Raw genomic sequence first — 17,078 nt, forward strand, 5'->3', positions numbered from 1 at the left:
TTATTACTTCTCAACAATCAGTCACCCTCCTAATAATTACACTAGTTGCAATCAATGAAAATTGAACAGAATGTTAATTGTAGGTTGAGTAGTACATGTTGCTTAACAAAAATTTATAGTTTGTGGTAATGACACAACTAAAATATTTTAAATTATACAGTAGCTCACGCGCCACATCTCAGTAATTCTATTTAACAATGATAATTATTGCTTCTTTAACATGATACTATTTTATGTTTTGCTAAATTTTGCATAACCTTAATGATAATCTCGCTAATAAAGTGTCTGAAGGCTTTATTTAGTTGTCATCGTTGAGTTTGGAACCCTGAACAAATATTTAATATTTAAAGAATATTAATGCTTTATTTTAAAATTTATTTAGCGGCATGATGCATATGCGACAACTTGCAAGTAGAATATGTAAGGTCATATGTTGGCCTAAACCTAACTTATAAGCACTATGTTTGACAAACAATCCCTCGACACTCGAAATACTTTATGTTGCATTAATTTTTTAATGTCCATTAAGATTACACTATCATATGTTATATATATATATATATATGTATATATATATATATATGATACCCCATAGATGGGCCTAGCCCAGATGGAAGACATGGATGTGCCCACTACTCTTGGCTCATCCCTAGCCCAAGTGGAAAACAAGCCTACCAAGGGCCCAGGTATTCTCCTATAAATACCAGGTTTGATTGTTCAGTTAAGCTATTCACTATATTGTTTTCAGCAGCGCCCTTAGCTGCTCCCCCCCATATATCCTCAGTCTCTGACTTGAGCGTCGGAGGGGCTACGCCAGGATACCCTCCTGGCCCCCTCCTAACGGTCTTATTTGTGATTTCAGGCCCAGGGTAATTTTGGAGCCCGTGTCTGGATTAGTGACGCTTGCGTGGATCGGACCCTAAATTTCCCGTGAGTATCACTTGGCGCCGTCTGTGGGAATATCTGAGTTGAGACGTAGAGATGGTAGGGAGGCGAGGGAGTGGAAGAGCCACCTCAGCATCATCGCGTCCTCGGAGGGGACCCGAACCATCTCGCGCTGAGGCGGGATAGGAACAACCGCATCTTGAGACGAGACATGAACAACCTCGTCAAGAGGCCAGAACTGAGCAGCCCATCCACGAGACGAGGGTCGAGCAAACCCGTCCCAATGAGAATGTGGGAAACTTGACCCTGGAACAGCTGGGCCAATTTATCACCCGAACAGTGGATGAGACCATGAAGAGGAATCAAGAGTCTATGTTTGTAGAGGAACAGGCCGCCCATCAGGAGCGGGAGAAAAATGTTGAGGTCCATCATAGTAGGGTTGAAGAGACGCAACCCCTCCAGAGTGGGGAGATTAGTGAGATGGGAGAGATGTGGAAAGAGATAAGGAGGTTGAGGGAGCAGGTGGGAAGCAGGGCGCCGGTACCCAAGAGAGGAAGCCCTTTTTCACTAGCCATCTTGGAGGAAGGGCTTCCTCCGAATTTCCGACAATCAAACGTTGGAGAGTATGACGGACATACAGACCCTGAGGAACACTTGGGGAGATTTGAGAATGCGGCTCTGTTGCACCAATATTCGGACGGAGTCAGGTGCAGGGTGTTTCTGGGCGACGTTGGTGAGGTCAGCCCAGCAATGATTTAATACCCTGCAGCCCAACTCCATACAATCGTTCGAGGATTTCTCTGCAACCTTCTTGCACCGATTTGCCAGCAGCAAGAGGCATCAAAAGAACTATTTGAGTCTGTTTGTGATGAAACAGCAAGAGGCTGAAACGTTGCGGGAGTTTGTCCAGCGCTTCAACACTGCAGCGCTAGAAATACCAGCGGCTACCCTGACATCATGATAAGTGCCTTTACACAAGGACTAAGGGGAGGAGAGTTTTTTAAGTCATTGGTCAAGAAGCCTCCGTCGAGCTATGATGATTTGTTGGCTCGAGCTGAGAAATATGTAAACTTGGAGGATGCTCAACGATACAGGAGGATGGAAAACCGGCCCGGAGGAAGTAGGGTGGAGGGAGCCGAGAGAGGTGGAAAGAAGAGGGGTGCAGGGGAAAGAGATGAGGACAGAAGCAAAAGTAGAGGACAATTCTCATCACATGTTCCTCTGAGTAGGAGTCAGGATAAGGTGATGGAGGTGAGGGAGTCGGGGGAGAGGGGGGAGAAGTCGCAGAGGGTTGAGAGCAGTGGTCGACCTCCGCCACGGGGTAGACAAGAAGGGTCCTCGTCCGAGAGTGAGCTGAGATCTCGCCCGTCTTCTAGGCGGGGTCGAGGCCCTCCATGGATACATCCGAGGATCGAAGAGCCGAGGAGAAAGGGTCGAGGTCAGGATGTCCCTCGGGAGCCCGCTGAACCGAGGAGGAGAACGAATGAGGATAATCACCCGACGAGAGGAATGATTCATATGATCTCGGGGGGTGCTACTGATGGGGATTCCGGGCGAGCGCAGAAGGCGCATGGGAGGAGGTTGGAGAATTTTGAAATATCGAGGAGTGCGAACTTACCCCATGATCCTGTCATCAGTTTTGGGCCAGAGGATCTCCGAGGCATTGTGGCTCCTCATAACGATGCCTTGGTGGTGACGACCACCGTTGCCAATTATGATGTGACACGAATCTTTATTGATAATGGAAGCTCTGTTAATATCCTGTTCAAGAGTACTCTGGATCAGATGAAGGTGGAAGGATTTGAGTTTGAGCCAATCTCCACTCCTCTATATGGGTTCGCAGGACATGCCATCCCGCCGCTGGGTCAAATTGTCCTTCCTTTATCTTTGGGGCATGAGCCTCGGCGGGTGACCAAGATGACGACATTTACTGTGGTGGACACCCTATCCGCTTACAATGGAATTCTGGGGCGACCAGCCCTAAAGGATTTCAGAGCTGTAGCGTCCACGTATCATCAGAAGTTGAAGTTTCCTGTGGGGAGGGAGGTTGGAGTCTTATGTGGGGACCAGAAAGTCGCTCGTCGGTGTTATGAGGGGATAGTGAAAGAAGAGGGGAAGAGGACACGTGTGGAGGTCAATATGATTAGAAGGGGGCGAAGCGGGTTGCCCGTGGTAAGGAGGGAGGTTCATGAGGTGATGGATGAGAAGCCGGAGATCGTGAAATTGGGGCCTGACAAGAAAACTCTAAGAATAGCTCCTGACCTTGACCCAGAGGTAAGGGAAAAACTTATTACTTGTTTGCAAGCTAATCTCAACAGGTTCGCTTGGTCAGCCCAAGAGCTCACAGGGACGAGTCCAGATGTAGCAGAACATCGGTTAAACATCTTGCCGAATTCTCGTCCCGTGAAGCAGAAGAAAAGACACTTCGAGCCCGAGAAAGATATAGTTATTAAAAAGGAGGTGGGAGAGTTGCTCAGTGCTGGGCACATTCGAGATGTACAATTTCCTACTTGGCTCTCGAATGTCGTTCTTGTTCCGAAAAGTTCAGGAAAATGGAGGATGTGTGTGGACTTCAGAGATCTCAACAAGGCATGTCCTAAAGATTGTTATCCCTTGCCGCGGATAGATCAGTTGGTGGACTCCACAGCCGGACACCAGTATTTGTGCATGCTGGACGCTTATCAGGGGTACCATTAAATCCCCTTGGCCGTGGAGGATCAAGATAAAGTAAGTTTCATCACCTCTGAAGGAACTTTCTGTTACGTGGTCATGCCCTTCGGACTAAAAAATGCCGGAGCCACGTATCAGCGGTTGATGGATAAAGTCTTTTCTAAGCAGGTGGGGAAGAATGTGGAAGTGTATGTGGATGACATCATTGTAAAGTCTAAGGATTCAGCTCTGCTCATACCTGACTTAGTGGAGACCTTTTCCACCCTCAGGTCCTATGGGCTGAAGTTGAACCCTCAGAAGTGTATATTTGGGGTGAAGAGTGGGAAGTTTCTGGGTTATATGGTGACGAAGAGGGGAATTGAGGCTAACCCTGAGAAAGTTCAAGCTATCCAAAATATGGTCTCTCCTCAGGGGCCCAAAGATGTTCAGCAGTTGGCAGGGAGGATTGCTGCACTGACACATTTTATCTCGAGATCCGCCCATAGAAGTTTACCTTTTTTCCGGACCCTGCGAAAGGCGAAAAAATTTGAGTGGGGGTCGGATTGCGAGAAGGCTTTCACAGAACTGAAGGAGTATCCTTGCCGAGCTTCCTGTTCTAGCCAAACCGGCAGCGGGGGAGCCTTTTTGGGTATATTTATCTGCCACTGAAGGGGCCGTGAGTTCGGTCCTTGTCAAGCTTGATGGATCAGTTCAACAGCCGGTGTACTATGTTTCGCATGCACTCAAGGGGGCAGAGGTCCGATACTCGGGGTTGGAAAAATTGGCTTTGGCGTTGGTAATGACAGCCAGACGCTTGAGGCCTTACTTCTTATCTCATCCGATTGTGGTGCTCACTAACAGTCCATTAGGCAGAATTCTCACTCATTCTGATATGTCCGGCCGCCTGGTTAAGTGGACTACGGAGTTGGGAGAATATGACATCCAGTATGAGCCGAGAACAGCTATTAAAGCACAAGCGTTAGCCGATTTTCTGGCTGAAACTGTACATCAGGAGAATGAGGACCCTTGGAAGGTGTATGTGGATGGTTCCTCGTCGAAGGACGGAAGTGGGGTGGGAGTAGTACTGATTTCACCAGCTGGGGAAGAAGTGAAGTTGGCTGTAAGGTTGGACTTTCGAGCATCCAATAATGAGGCAGAGTATGAGGCTGTGTTGGTAGGATTTCGAGCAGCCATAAATGTGGGAGCTACCCGGGTACTTATTTTTTCTGACTCACAGTTGGTAGCGCAACAGATGAAGGGGATGTATGATGTGAAAGATGAGAAGCTTATTGAGTATGCTCGAGAAGTGGACAGAATCAGAGAGAAATTCACAGAGATTACATTTGAACAGATTCCCAGGAAAGAAAATGAAAAGGCAGACACTCTAGCCAAAATGGCTGGAACGATGGGAAGTTGGAAGACTAGAGATGTGGTATTTCAGGTTGAGCTCACACCTCACACGAGTTCACCTGCAGTGGAGCATGGAGAAGAGGATTGGAGGACTGACATAATTGATTACCTGAAAGAGGGAAAGCTTCCTGATAACCCTCGTGAAGTTCGTAAGTTGAATATGAAATGCTCGCGTTATGTAATGATTGGGAAAGTGTTGTTTAGAACATCTTTTGCAGGGCCGCTTCTTCGGTGTTTGAGTTACCAAGAGGCTGATTATGTGATCCAAGAAGTTCATGAGGGATGTTGTGGAAATCACTTGGGGGCATATGCCTTGGCGAGGAAGGTGCTGCTCGCCGGTTATTCTTGGCCCTCAGTGATGCATGATGCTCAAAAGTTAGTGATGTCTTGTGATAGTTGTCAACGTCATGCGCGTTTGAATCACCGTCCGGCCACGATGATGAAAGCTGTCACGGCCGCATGTCCCTTTGACCAGTGGGGAATGGATATTGTGGGACCGTTTCCTATAGCTCCAGCTCAAAAGAAATTCCTACTGGTAGCAGTTGATTATTTTTCAAAGTGGGTGGAAGCAGAGCCTTTGGCCAGAATCACTGAGAACGACGTCCTGAAATTCTTGTGGAAGAGTTTAGTATGCAGGTACGAGGTACCTAGGAGGCTGATATCCGATAATGGGAGAAAGTTCCAAGGGGCCAAAATCGAAGCTTGGTGTAAAGAGATGAAGATCCAACAAGTCTTTACCTCTGTAGCTTACCCGCAGAGTAATGGCCAGGTGGAGGTGACTAATCGGACGCTGGTACAGGGTCTAAAAGTTCGACTGGGCAAGGCCAAAGGCAATTGGGTGGATGAGCTACCAAGTGTCTTATGGGCATACCGAACCACTCCGAGAGAGGGAACCAAAGAAACTTCTTTCAGTTTGGTCTACGGTAATGAAGCAGTGCTCCCGGCTGAGATCGGGTTGGAATCAGCAAGGGTGATGTTTTATGACGAGGACAATGGGGCGAGACGCGCTACTGACCTTGATCTTTTGGAAGGAAAGAGGGAGGCTGCCAGCATTCAATTGGAAGCTTATAAGAACCGCATTGCACAGTCTTATAATCGGAGAGTCGTGCAAAAAAACTTTCAGGTGGGTGATTTGGTCCTGAGGAAGGTGCCAGAAGAGCAGAGGGGAAAATTGGACCCAAAGTGGGAGGGTCCCTTCAAGGTGGTCGAGAGGTTGAGCTCTGGAGCCTATTACTTAGAGAATGCGCAAGGCAAAGCTTTGAAGAGGCCTTGGAATGCTTATCACCTTAGGAAGTATTATTCTTGATTCTGTCATTGATGTATTTTATTTCCTGAATTTTCTTGTGTAATCCATCGGAATTCAATAAAATCAAGTTCTTCCTTTTAGTTCATGAATGCTGTGGTATCGTGAGAGTGATAACATGATTTTATTTTCCTACTAAGGTATCGCCTAGTAGAGGAGCATCGTGAAAAATTTTATTTTCCTACTAAGGCATCGCTTAGTAGAGGAGCAACGTGAAAAATTTTATTTTCCTACTAAGGCATCGCCTAGTAGAGGAGCAGAGTGAGGAAGAAAAAATTTCTATTTTCCTACTAAGGCATCGCCTAGTAGAGGAGCAGAGGGTGGAGGTGGTACATTTCTATTTTCCTACTAAGGTGTCACCTAGCAGAGGAGTTAGAGGGTGATGGTGTTGATTTCTATTTTCCTGCTAAGGCATCGCCTAGTAGAGGAGTAGAAGGTGATGGTGTTAATTTCTATTTTCCTGCTAAGGCATCGCCTAGTAGAGGAGTAGAGGGTGATGGTGTTGATTTTTATTTTCCTGCTAAGGTATGACCTAGCAGAGGAGTTAGAGGGTGATGGTGTTGATTTCTATTTTCCTGCTAAGGCATCGCCTAGTAGATGAGTAGAGGGTGATGGTGTTGATTTCTATTTTTCTGCTAAGGTATGACCTAGCAGAGGAGTTAGAGGGTGATGGTGTTGATTTTTATTTTCCTGCTAAGGTGTCACCTAGCAGAGAAGTTAGAGGGTGATGGTGTTGATTTCTATTTTCCTGCTAAGGTGTCACCTAGCAGAGGAGTTAGAGGGTGGAGATGGTGAATTTCTATTTTCCTGCTAAGGTGTCACCTAGCAGAGAAGTTAGAGGGGGGAGGTGGTTGATTTTTATTTTCCTGCTAAGTTATGACCTAGCAGAGGAGTTAGAGGGTGATGGTGTTGATTTCTATTTTCCTGCTAAGGCATCGCCTAGCAGAGGAGTTAGAGAGTGGAGATGGTGAAATTCTATTTTCCTGTCACCGAGCAGAGGAGTTAGCAGGGGAAGGTGGTTGATTTTTATTTTCCTGCTAAGGTATGATCTAGCAGAGGAGTTAGAGGGTGATGATTTTATTTGCCCTAACAGGTTAATAGTATCAGAGACAAACTCGTGAGAAGCAGTAAATTCAAATGCAAAATACTCAAGGTTGCATAAATAAAACGAGTTCGTACATGTCAAAAGTGCGCAAAAGGAAATAACCAAATGTAAACGTCCCAAAAGTCGCATAATCCTATGGAAAATAAAACAGTGCATAAAATAACATAAATAAAGGGGCTCAATCTAGGAATCGGGGGGGAGACTCGATATGAAGCCCTCGAAGTCGATAAAGTCAGTAGGGGCGCCTGGCGGAGGATAGCCCTGAGCATGGAAAAGGCCGACTGCACCCTCGAAACCCACCCCCAGGCAGTGAAAAGCTTTCGGGCCACAGATCTCGACAAATTCTTCGGATTTGAGAAATTCCTCTTTGAAGGAGGAGGCTTCTGCAACATGTCGTGCCTTGGCGTCTTTAAGCTCAGCCTGTGAGTTCTTTAATTCTTTCTTCAGCTTCTTGATCTCTTTAGCTTGATCCTCTATCAGCCGCTGAGACTCCTGCTTCTGTTTTGAGAGCTCACCGCACTGGATCTGGGACTCCGACAATTGAGCTTGGGACTCCGAAAGCTCCTCGGCATGCGACACTTTCATCTCATCAATAGTAGCCTGGAGCTGTTCGCGGAGAGCCTGAACCTCGCGTAATTCTTGACAAGAGTCAGATCAAACGGCGTGAGCGCGCTCAGCCAACTCCCCGACGTACATCATGCCCTGCATAAGTAGACAAGGGTGAAAAGACGATAAGAAGATCAGATGTATATTAAACATCAATCTAAAGGTTATAAGGAGAAGTATACCTCGATGACACTGCTGCATGTCCGGCGGAGGAGGTCTGACCACCCCAATGAACCCATGAACGCTGCATCGGCGTCGGAAGGAAGCTGATACATTATCTTCTGAGCCAGAGGAGTAGGACCCCGCCCCACGATGGCCGAATTCGAAGTGTATAGAGGATGCACCGCCGATGCGAGGGGAGGCCCCTCATCGGGCTCGGACCCCTCTGGAGAAGAGACCGATACGACAGAAATCTCAGAAATCTTGCGCTTGCCATGCTGAGGGGCTGACGGGCTAAGATCAGTGGATGCATTTTGCTTACCAGACGGAGGAGGGGACTTGGCGCGAGGAGGTGGCGAGGAGGCTCGCTCTGAGGCGGAGGAGGAGGAGCCTGCCTTTCTCTTCTTCGCAGCAGTAGGGGAGCTAGGGGAGCTAGCAGGCTTCTTCGCGGTAGTAGAACAGGAACCTGTTTTCTTTTTCTCAGCAGCAGAACAATCTCCCTTAGGGCCCATCGTGACTGCCGGGGTAATGGATTTCTGGGAAGCTGATGAAGAACCGCCGGCCTTTGTCTTGGAAAGTTCACGGAGAAATAGGGCGTTCATGACTCTAGTACCTGCAAGCAGAGACAAGGAACCAAATGAGAATGTTATCAAGTAACATAATAAATAAAAGAAAAACAAGAAGTATGGACAGATGAGAATATCTACCAGCATTCTCCTTCAGCTTAATTTTAGCGGGACTTAACCCGGCATGACATAGGAGATCCTCAGATAGAAGTTTGGGAATGTTAAAGCATCGATCTCCTAGTACACTCATTATCTGCAGGTACTCCTCATCTTTCTTATAACTCTTGGAAAGTTTGGGTTTAGTGAAGACAGGGCACCAATCGGTAAAGCAAGTCAATTCTTTGGGTGGCTGTACAAAGAAGAAGTATTTTTTCCAGTCCTTCACATGACTTGGGGCCCCATCAAACAGTTTGTGGCTAGACCGGGAGGTTACATAGAAAGGTCCATCTTTTGACCTGGACAAAACTAAGAAGTAGGAAAAAGTGGTGCAATTCAAAGGGAGGCCTAAAGCTCTGAATAACACAGCGAAACAGCTTATCAAACGGAAGGCATTAGGCGTGAGTAAACCTAAGTGCACCTGATAGTACTTGCTTAATTCTTGAAAGAAATCACACAGGGGGAAACGAAGGCCGGCATCAAAATGATGCTGAAAAAAGGTATAATAGCCCTTAGGGGCTAGATAAGGTCGGTCCTTTAGGCCAGGAATGATGATCTGGTGGGAGGAAGGAATGTGCCACAGAGTCCTAATTTTCGACTCACTACCAGGAGGAATGTGGGATGACAAGTGACCATACCATAAGTTATCTGCCTCAGATATGTTCATTTGTTGGGACACGTGACGAACTTCCTTACCCGGTCGACTATGAGCGGTGACTTCCTCCTCAGGAGGATCAAGGGTAAAATCAGGATCAGCTAGGGAAGTCCTACCCTAGCTAGACTCGCTGGACCTGCTAGACCTGCTAGACTTGCTGGACTCGCTAGACTCGCTAAACCTCTCAGAACCACTCGAAGAACTAGACTCGAAATCGGAATCGGAAGAAGACATAAGTGCTAAGGATAATCAAACAGGAAGAGGAGGGAACTGACCCGGATGAGGCAGGGGAAAATACTCAAAGCAATAGAATCGCAAGGATGGCCGAGCGAGATGCGTTACGGCACGTGAGGGCTGGCGCGCAAGGGCGACGGGCGAGCTGGTGCTCGGGTGATGGGCGAACGTATGACGCTCGGGCGAGCGTGGCACGGCGTGGACGAGCACGCGGCGGAGGGCGAGGGTGAGCGTGGCGCTGTCGCTGGGCGAGCGTGTGCGCTGGCGAGCATGCGCGCTGGGCACTCGGCGAAGGCGATGCGCGGCGGGGGCGCGCTGGTGAGGCGTGCTGAGGGCTTGGGCGAGCAGGCGTTGGGCGAGCTGGGGGCGCTGGGCGAGCGTGGGCGATCGGGCTGTGCGGGGGCGCTCGGGCGAGCGTGGGCGATCGGGCAAACGTGGGTGCTTGGACGCTCAGGCGAACGTGGCGGTGTACAGGCGAGCGTCGGTGCTCGGGTGCTCAGACGCGGGGGCGGGCATGGCGATGCGCGGGCGAGCGTGGATGCTTGGACGCTCGGGCGAGCAGGCGTTGGGCGAGCTGGGGGCGCTGGGTTAGAGCGTGGGCGATCGGGCTGTGCGGGGGCGCTAGGGCGAGCGTGGGCGATCGGGCGAACGTGGGTGCTCGGACACTCGGGCGAACGTGGCCATGTACGGGCGAGCGTCGGTGCTCGGGTGCTCAGACGCGGGGGCGGGCGTGGCGATGCGCGGGCGAGCATAGGGATGCTCGAGCGAGCGTCGATGCTTGGACGCTCGGGCGAGCGTGGCGGTGCGCGGGCGAGCACAGGGATGCTCAGGTACTCGGACGCTGGGGCGTGGCGTGGCGTGGCGCGCTTGGGCGAGCAGACCCGCAGGGGCAGGGCGAGCTCGCGTTGGGGCTAGCGCGCAGATGGTGAGGGCTGGCTTGGCGAGGCGCGCAAGCGAGGCAATGGCTTGCGGCTCGACGAGGACAGCGTGGCGAGCCGGCGTGCTGGGGCGCGAGCCGGTGTGGGTGCGAGGGCAGAGAAAATTTTGCATGGAGAAGTGAGGATTGGAGTGCGGAAGGAGCCTATATTTATAGGGGGAGCACAAATCTTACAAAGATTGTGATTTGATTTGATATCTTTTCCTTTTAGAGCAGGATTACGATTTGATTTGTTTCCAAATCTTGGGAGACTGGAGAACGGCAGGAAAAATGCACGGCATCACCCTTGCGAGTGCTTATTTCTGAAAAAATTATGAGGGCGTTGCCCCCACACCCCCACGACCTGACCGGGCAGGTCGATCCCCGCGACCTGATCGGGCAAGTCGATCCCCGTAATTTTCGCAGCGGCAAGCATCGTTCGTTAACGACAAACGAAATAAATTTTTCTGTTACGGTACGTCCTCGTCGCCGATAAACCAAGGACAACACAACTAATCGAACTTTGAACCTACGATTCAGTTCGACTCGGGAGGGGGAGACTGGTGATACCCCATAGATGGGCCTTGCCCAGATGGAAGACATGGATGTGCCCACTACTCTTGGCTCATCCCTAGCCCAAGTGGAAAACAAGCCCACCAAGGGCCCAGGTATTCTCCTATAAATACCAGGTTTGATTGTTCAGTTAAGCTATTCACTATATTGTTTTCAGCAGCGCCCTTAGCTGCTCCCCCCATATATCCTCAGTCTCTGACTTGAGCGTCGGAGGGGCTACGCCAGGATACCCTCTGGCCCCCTCCTAACGGTCTTATTTGTGATTTCAGGCCCAGGGTAATTTTGGAGCCCGTGTCTGGATTAGTGACGCTTGCGTGGATCGGACCCTAAATTTCCCGTGAGTATCAATATATATAAACTCTTGTGAGACGAACTCGTAGGTAAATTTTGTGAGACGGATATTCTATTTGAGTCATCCATGAAAAAATATTGCTTTTTATTGTAAATATGAGCATGACTGGACCGTCTCACGAGTAAAGCTCTATGAGACCGTCTCACAAGATACATAAAAAAAACCATATCTAATTCATGATTCTTGAGCACTTTGGACCTGTCACAATTAAATTTTCTTGTGGGCTATTTTTCATCATTATTTTTTTAAAATTTTGCTACAGAAAACAATATATACCAAATAATTTAGATAATAACGAGGTATTATTGCGTAAAATTTACTTAATTTTGATCGAATTTCTTGTTGATAGTTCATGTTCCTAGTGATATATATCTACTCGAATATTTGGTGAATACGATGAATTTTTTTGTATTAAAGAACTGAAATCAATAATTTATATACGATGATTTATTTGTAGTCTCAATTTGAAAGTGTTACATCAACTGAGTTGTATTTATGCAAATATTTGTATAGATAAAACTTTCTAGTGAAATCTTTCAGGAGACGTAGAAGGATTTTCTTTCGAACTTCCATAAAAATCTCATGTGTCATTTAATTTTCATTATCTGCTCTTACTTACACTATGCTATTTACTTTGTCGGTTCTGATGAATATCGGTTCTCAGTGTGATAAAAAATTTTGAACATACGAGTCTAAACTGTTTCCGTATTTATTATTGTATTTAGTAGTTCAATGGATCATGCGTCGGGATCAAGAAAGAAATTTTGATTGCTACTGAACTAATGGTTATGAGTTTGATTACCCATATCAACATTTTCTTGGTTAAGCCTATCATACAAGATTTGTCAAGTGCGGTTTTTCTGACAAACGTGATTTGCAGGATATTGCGTTAGTTCAGAGGTTTACCAAGTGCGGATCAAACGATAGCGACTGTGAGTTTGATCGTAATAAAAAATGTATTATTTCTCATCATATCACTTAACCTTCACACCAAACAAGTAAAAAAATTTTAGTTTTTAGAGATTGAATTATCGAGATTTCTTTTTAAAACATACAATTTCAATTATAATATAGAGACCTAATTTTTTTTAGTAAATTTAGTGGGGTGTAGCAATTATATTAGAAAAAATCTAAGTGACTAATCTTCATTTTCTTTGACCAGTTTTGGAACTTCAGAAAATTGTGAATGACATAGACAATTCATGTAATATTGGGATATTTGATTGTTATATTGCTATCATATTGGTCTCAAAAATTTACACTCAAATACAAGGTATTGACTATGAGAAAGCTTTTTCTCCGGTCGCAATATTCAAGTCCATTAAGATACTGCTAGCCATAACAGCATGGTATGACTATGAAATATCACATATGAATGTAAAGACAACATTCCATAATGGTGACATTAAGGAAGCTATTTATATGTCTCAACCTAAATAATTCACATAAGTAGGAAGTAAGCATAAAGTATGCAAACTTTAGATATCCATCTATGGACTCGTACAAGCATCGAGGAGTTGAAACCTCAGATTTGACAACACTATCAAAGATTTTGCCTTTGTTAAAAATCATGAAGAACCTTGTGTATACAATAATATTAGTGGGAGTGCAGTGACATTTCTAGTACTTTATGTTGATGACATACTGCTAAAATGATGTAGGGATATTGCACTCAACTAAAGTGTGATTAGCTAGTAAATTCTCTATGAAGGATATGAGTGAAACATCATATATATTAGAAATACAGATTTATAGAGATAGATCAAAGAGAATTTTAGGGCTCACCCAATCAAATTATATCAGTACCATACTGACGAGATTCTCTATGATGGAATCCAAGAGAGGATATCTCTCAATGTGTCATGATGTAACTCTATCTAATTATATGTTCCCTAAGAATGGTGAGGACATATGAATCATGACTCACATTCCATATGCATCTATCATTGGCAGCTTATGCACTGAGTGTTGCAAGCAGATATCAGTCGAATCTATGTTCCTTGTATTGGAAAATCGTGAAAGATATTTTTAAGTACTTAAGAAGAAGTAAGAATTTGTTCATGGTTTACGGGAGTGGAGAATTAAAATTGAAAGGTATACTGATTCTATCTTCCAATCAAATGTAGATGATTCAAAATCAACATCTGGACTTGTATTCAACCACTGAGGCCGAATACATAGCTTCATCAGCTGCATCAAAGAAGGTTGTTCGAATGAGGAATTTTTTTTAAGATTTGGGTGTCGTTCCTCAAGGAGTTGATCCAGTCACGGTTTACTGCGACAACACCGGTGTCATTACTCAAGAAAAAGAACCAAGGCCTCATCAACGATCCAAACATATACTGAGCAAGTACCACATAATACGGTAGATTGTGGGAAAATGATATATATCAGTAGAAAGAGTCGTTTTTGGAGATAACATTGTTGATCCACTGACAAAGCTCCTTCCATGACCATTGTTTGAGAAGCATCACGAATCATTGAGTTTGAGATCTATGGATAGTTGGCTATAGGGCAAGTGGAGGATTGTTAGATTATGTGCCGGCTAGCCAACTTGTGGCTTAGACTTTATTGACTTTTATGTAAAAACAATCTTTATTTTAATATTATTTTATAGTTTTATCCAATTATGACATTTAGTTTATTTCTATGAACATGAAAGCTGTATAGACAAAGTCATTGAATATACAACATGTATAATGAGATTTGTCTCTCAACGTAAGATCATGAAACTCATTAAGAAACGTACTGTATATTATAGATTGGTTCATAATCGATTCAACCATATAAAATAATGATAAAGTTCGATCGAGCTTGAGACTAGCATCTGTGATACAAACGTCATGTTTAATTGTTAAGGGTATGTAGACAATTCATACAGATGAGTGATCATTTGATGATGAACTGAACAACCCTCTCTCGAACTTTTCAAGTGGTTATCACTTATCGAGTGGAATAGTTTGAGGTTATAGTTGGACATCATTAGTCCTTTGACCCACGATAACGTAAAGGCTCAAATTACTAACGCACACTTTGATCTGTTTACCGACTCCATTGAGGTTCAACAGATGATGAGGTTAGGTATAATTTCGAAATACGTAAAAATCAATGAATTGTAGTAAGAGATTCACCACTCATCTATAGGTAAAGAAATCTTATGTTATATGATAAGTTAATAGTGCAAAGAATTTCTGGCCAGAGTAAGGCATGTGTATTTTGGAAATGTGTTTCCTCATTTGCACATATCATTTTACTTTTATTACTCAAAGATATATCACATCGTTATCGAATTCATTTGCGACTCTTGATATACCAATGGTTGCAAATTCGATCGAGATATATGATTTGAAATGACCGTACTATACGCTAACCATAACTTAAGGTTCTTGAAGGCATTGCTAGTTATACCTAAGAGGTCATGGGTGATACTACTAGATGCTCTTACCATTAATATATATATATATATATATATATATATATATATATATATATATATTAAATCTAGTATTTTCAAGAATAGAAAATAACATACGATAATTTTAATTAATGAAAATATTGAATTCTGATAAGGTTAGAATTTTGGTGGAATTAGTAGAATTTTGGCCGTAGTTTTGAAATTTCAGCAATTTAATCTCGACGCAATTTTTTTTTAGTTTCTGATGAAATGTAGGAGATGAACAAAGTCTTTGATCGTTAATCTGATTAGAAGGTTGAAAAAAATTGTTGCGACCAACTCCGCTAATCACAGACTGGTTTGGTGTCTTGCATTCTTAAGCGCAAGGTAAATCAAATCTAAATACCATATGAATGATTTTTAATCATTTGACGTCCGTTTGAACATCAATATAAAATTTTAGAACTTCCACTGCGTCTTGGGTAAAAGAAAACGATGCACCACAATATCAAACATAATAGTAGTGTCTGATTCTCTTTTAGTTGTTGATGTTTTAAATAGCTATGTTTCGGATTCTTCTAGTTTGAGTTTCATTCCGCATCGACCACAGTCGGCGAAACGTCTAAATGAATGAAACGTCCATTAAATTATCTTTTTATGAAGGAGGAGCTTAATCTCGATCATAATCAAACCAAATCTTCAACTTATCTCAAAAGATATTGCAACATAATCTAAAACATATTTTTTTAGAGTAGGTCTCTTATTAGACGGTCTCACGAATATTTATATGTGAGATGGGTTAACCCTACCGATGATATTCACAATAAAAAGTAATAGTCTTAGCATAAAAAGTAATATTTTTTCATTGATTACCCAAATAAGATATCTGTCTCACAAAATACGATCCGTGAGACTGTCTCACACAAGTTTTTGTCTTTTTTTTAATCCAAAATATCATTAATCTTTAATATATAATTCAACACATATGTGACATCAGAAATATTCTTTTGGGATAGATTCTCTTACTTTTATCTCAAAGATAGGGATGTAAACGATCCAAACCAAACCAAACAGTATCAGGCTTGAGTTTGGCTCGTTTAAGATCGTTTGAGGCTCGAGCTCGATTCGAGCTTTTATTAGTCAGGCTCGAGCTTGGTTTGTTTTGAAATTACCAAGCTCGGGAAAAGCTTGAGTTCGGCTCGTTAAAAGCTCGTTTAGCATGTTAATCAAGTCAGGCTCGAGCTTGATTCATTAATAGCTCGTTTATAATGTTTAACAAGCCTGGCTTGATCTCGGCTCGTTTTCGAGCTCGTAAAGCACAGAATTGAGCTCGAGTTTGAGCTCGATTCGAGCTTATTAAAAATTAAATATATCTATAAACTAATTTTAAATCAGACATAAAAATGTAAATTCATTCATAAATAACCAAAACGACACAAATAAGAGCTAAAAAGCATAAATCAATATATTATTGAACATTCCAAAATAATACATCTAGAATATTCATCATACACTGATATCACCATATAAATAACAATGAAATAGTTTCACCTCTTTAATACTTCAAATAAGTCTGGTGAGAAAGTAGGGAGGACGTCAAAGAATCCATTAAAATCAAGAATTACAAAATCATCTCCAATAACAACTAGTCAAGTATCCTGCAAAGTTCATAATAACAGTAGTACTAATATTTTTATTTGTCTTGTGGTAAATTCCTTCCATTGACATTAGTACTAATATTTTTATTTTTTAACTCAACAAATGAGTCAAGCTCAAGCTTACGAGCCACCTAAACGAAACGAGCTCGAGCTCGAGCTCGCGAGCCTATTATCAAACATGTTTGCGAGCTCACGAGCCGAATATCTTTAGGCTTGAGCTTGATTTGATTAAATTTTAGAGCTCAAAATCGAGCTTGAGCTTGGCTTGATATGATTCACAAACGAACTCAAACGAGCTTTTTATCGAACGAGCTTCGAATAGCTCGCAAACGGTTTTATTCATTTATATCCCTACTCAAAGATAATATCCAATTCAAAAAAATTTCTAAACTAAACTAATTATCTATACGTTCCAAATTTTCATATTTATCCAATGTTTCCAAAAAAAAAAAAATCA

General features: G+C 43.8%; 1 protein-coding gene across 1 annotated transcript; it reads left to right on the forward strand.

Annotated features, from left to right (window-relative positions):
* Nucleotides 1-4,333: 4,333 nt before the first annotated feature.
* Nucleotides 4,334-5,490, forward strand: LOC142521295 (uncharacterized). Its single transcript, XM_075624518.1, has 2 exons — nucleotides 4,334-5,333; nucleotides 5,420-5,490. The coding sequence occupies exons 1-2, from the start codon at nucleotides 4,334-4,336 to the stop codon at nucleotides 5,488-5,490; spliced, it is 1,071 nt and encodes a 356-aa protein (XP_075480633.1).
* The last annotated feature ends 11,588 nt before the right edge of the window (nucleotides 5,491-17,078 follow it).

This window comes from Primulina tabacum, chromosome 12, assembly GCF_025594145.1.
Source record: "Primulina tabacum isolate GXHZ01 chromosome 12, ASM2559414v2, whole genome shotgun sequence".
NCBI classification, from domain to species: Eukaryota; Viridiplantae; Streptophyta; class Magnoliopsida; order Lamiales; family Gesneriaceae; genus Primulina; species Primulina tabacum.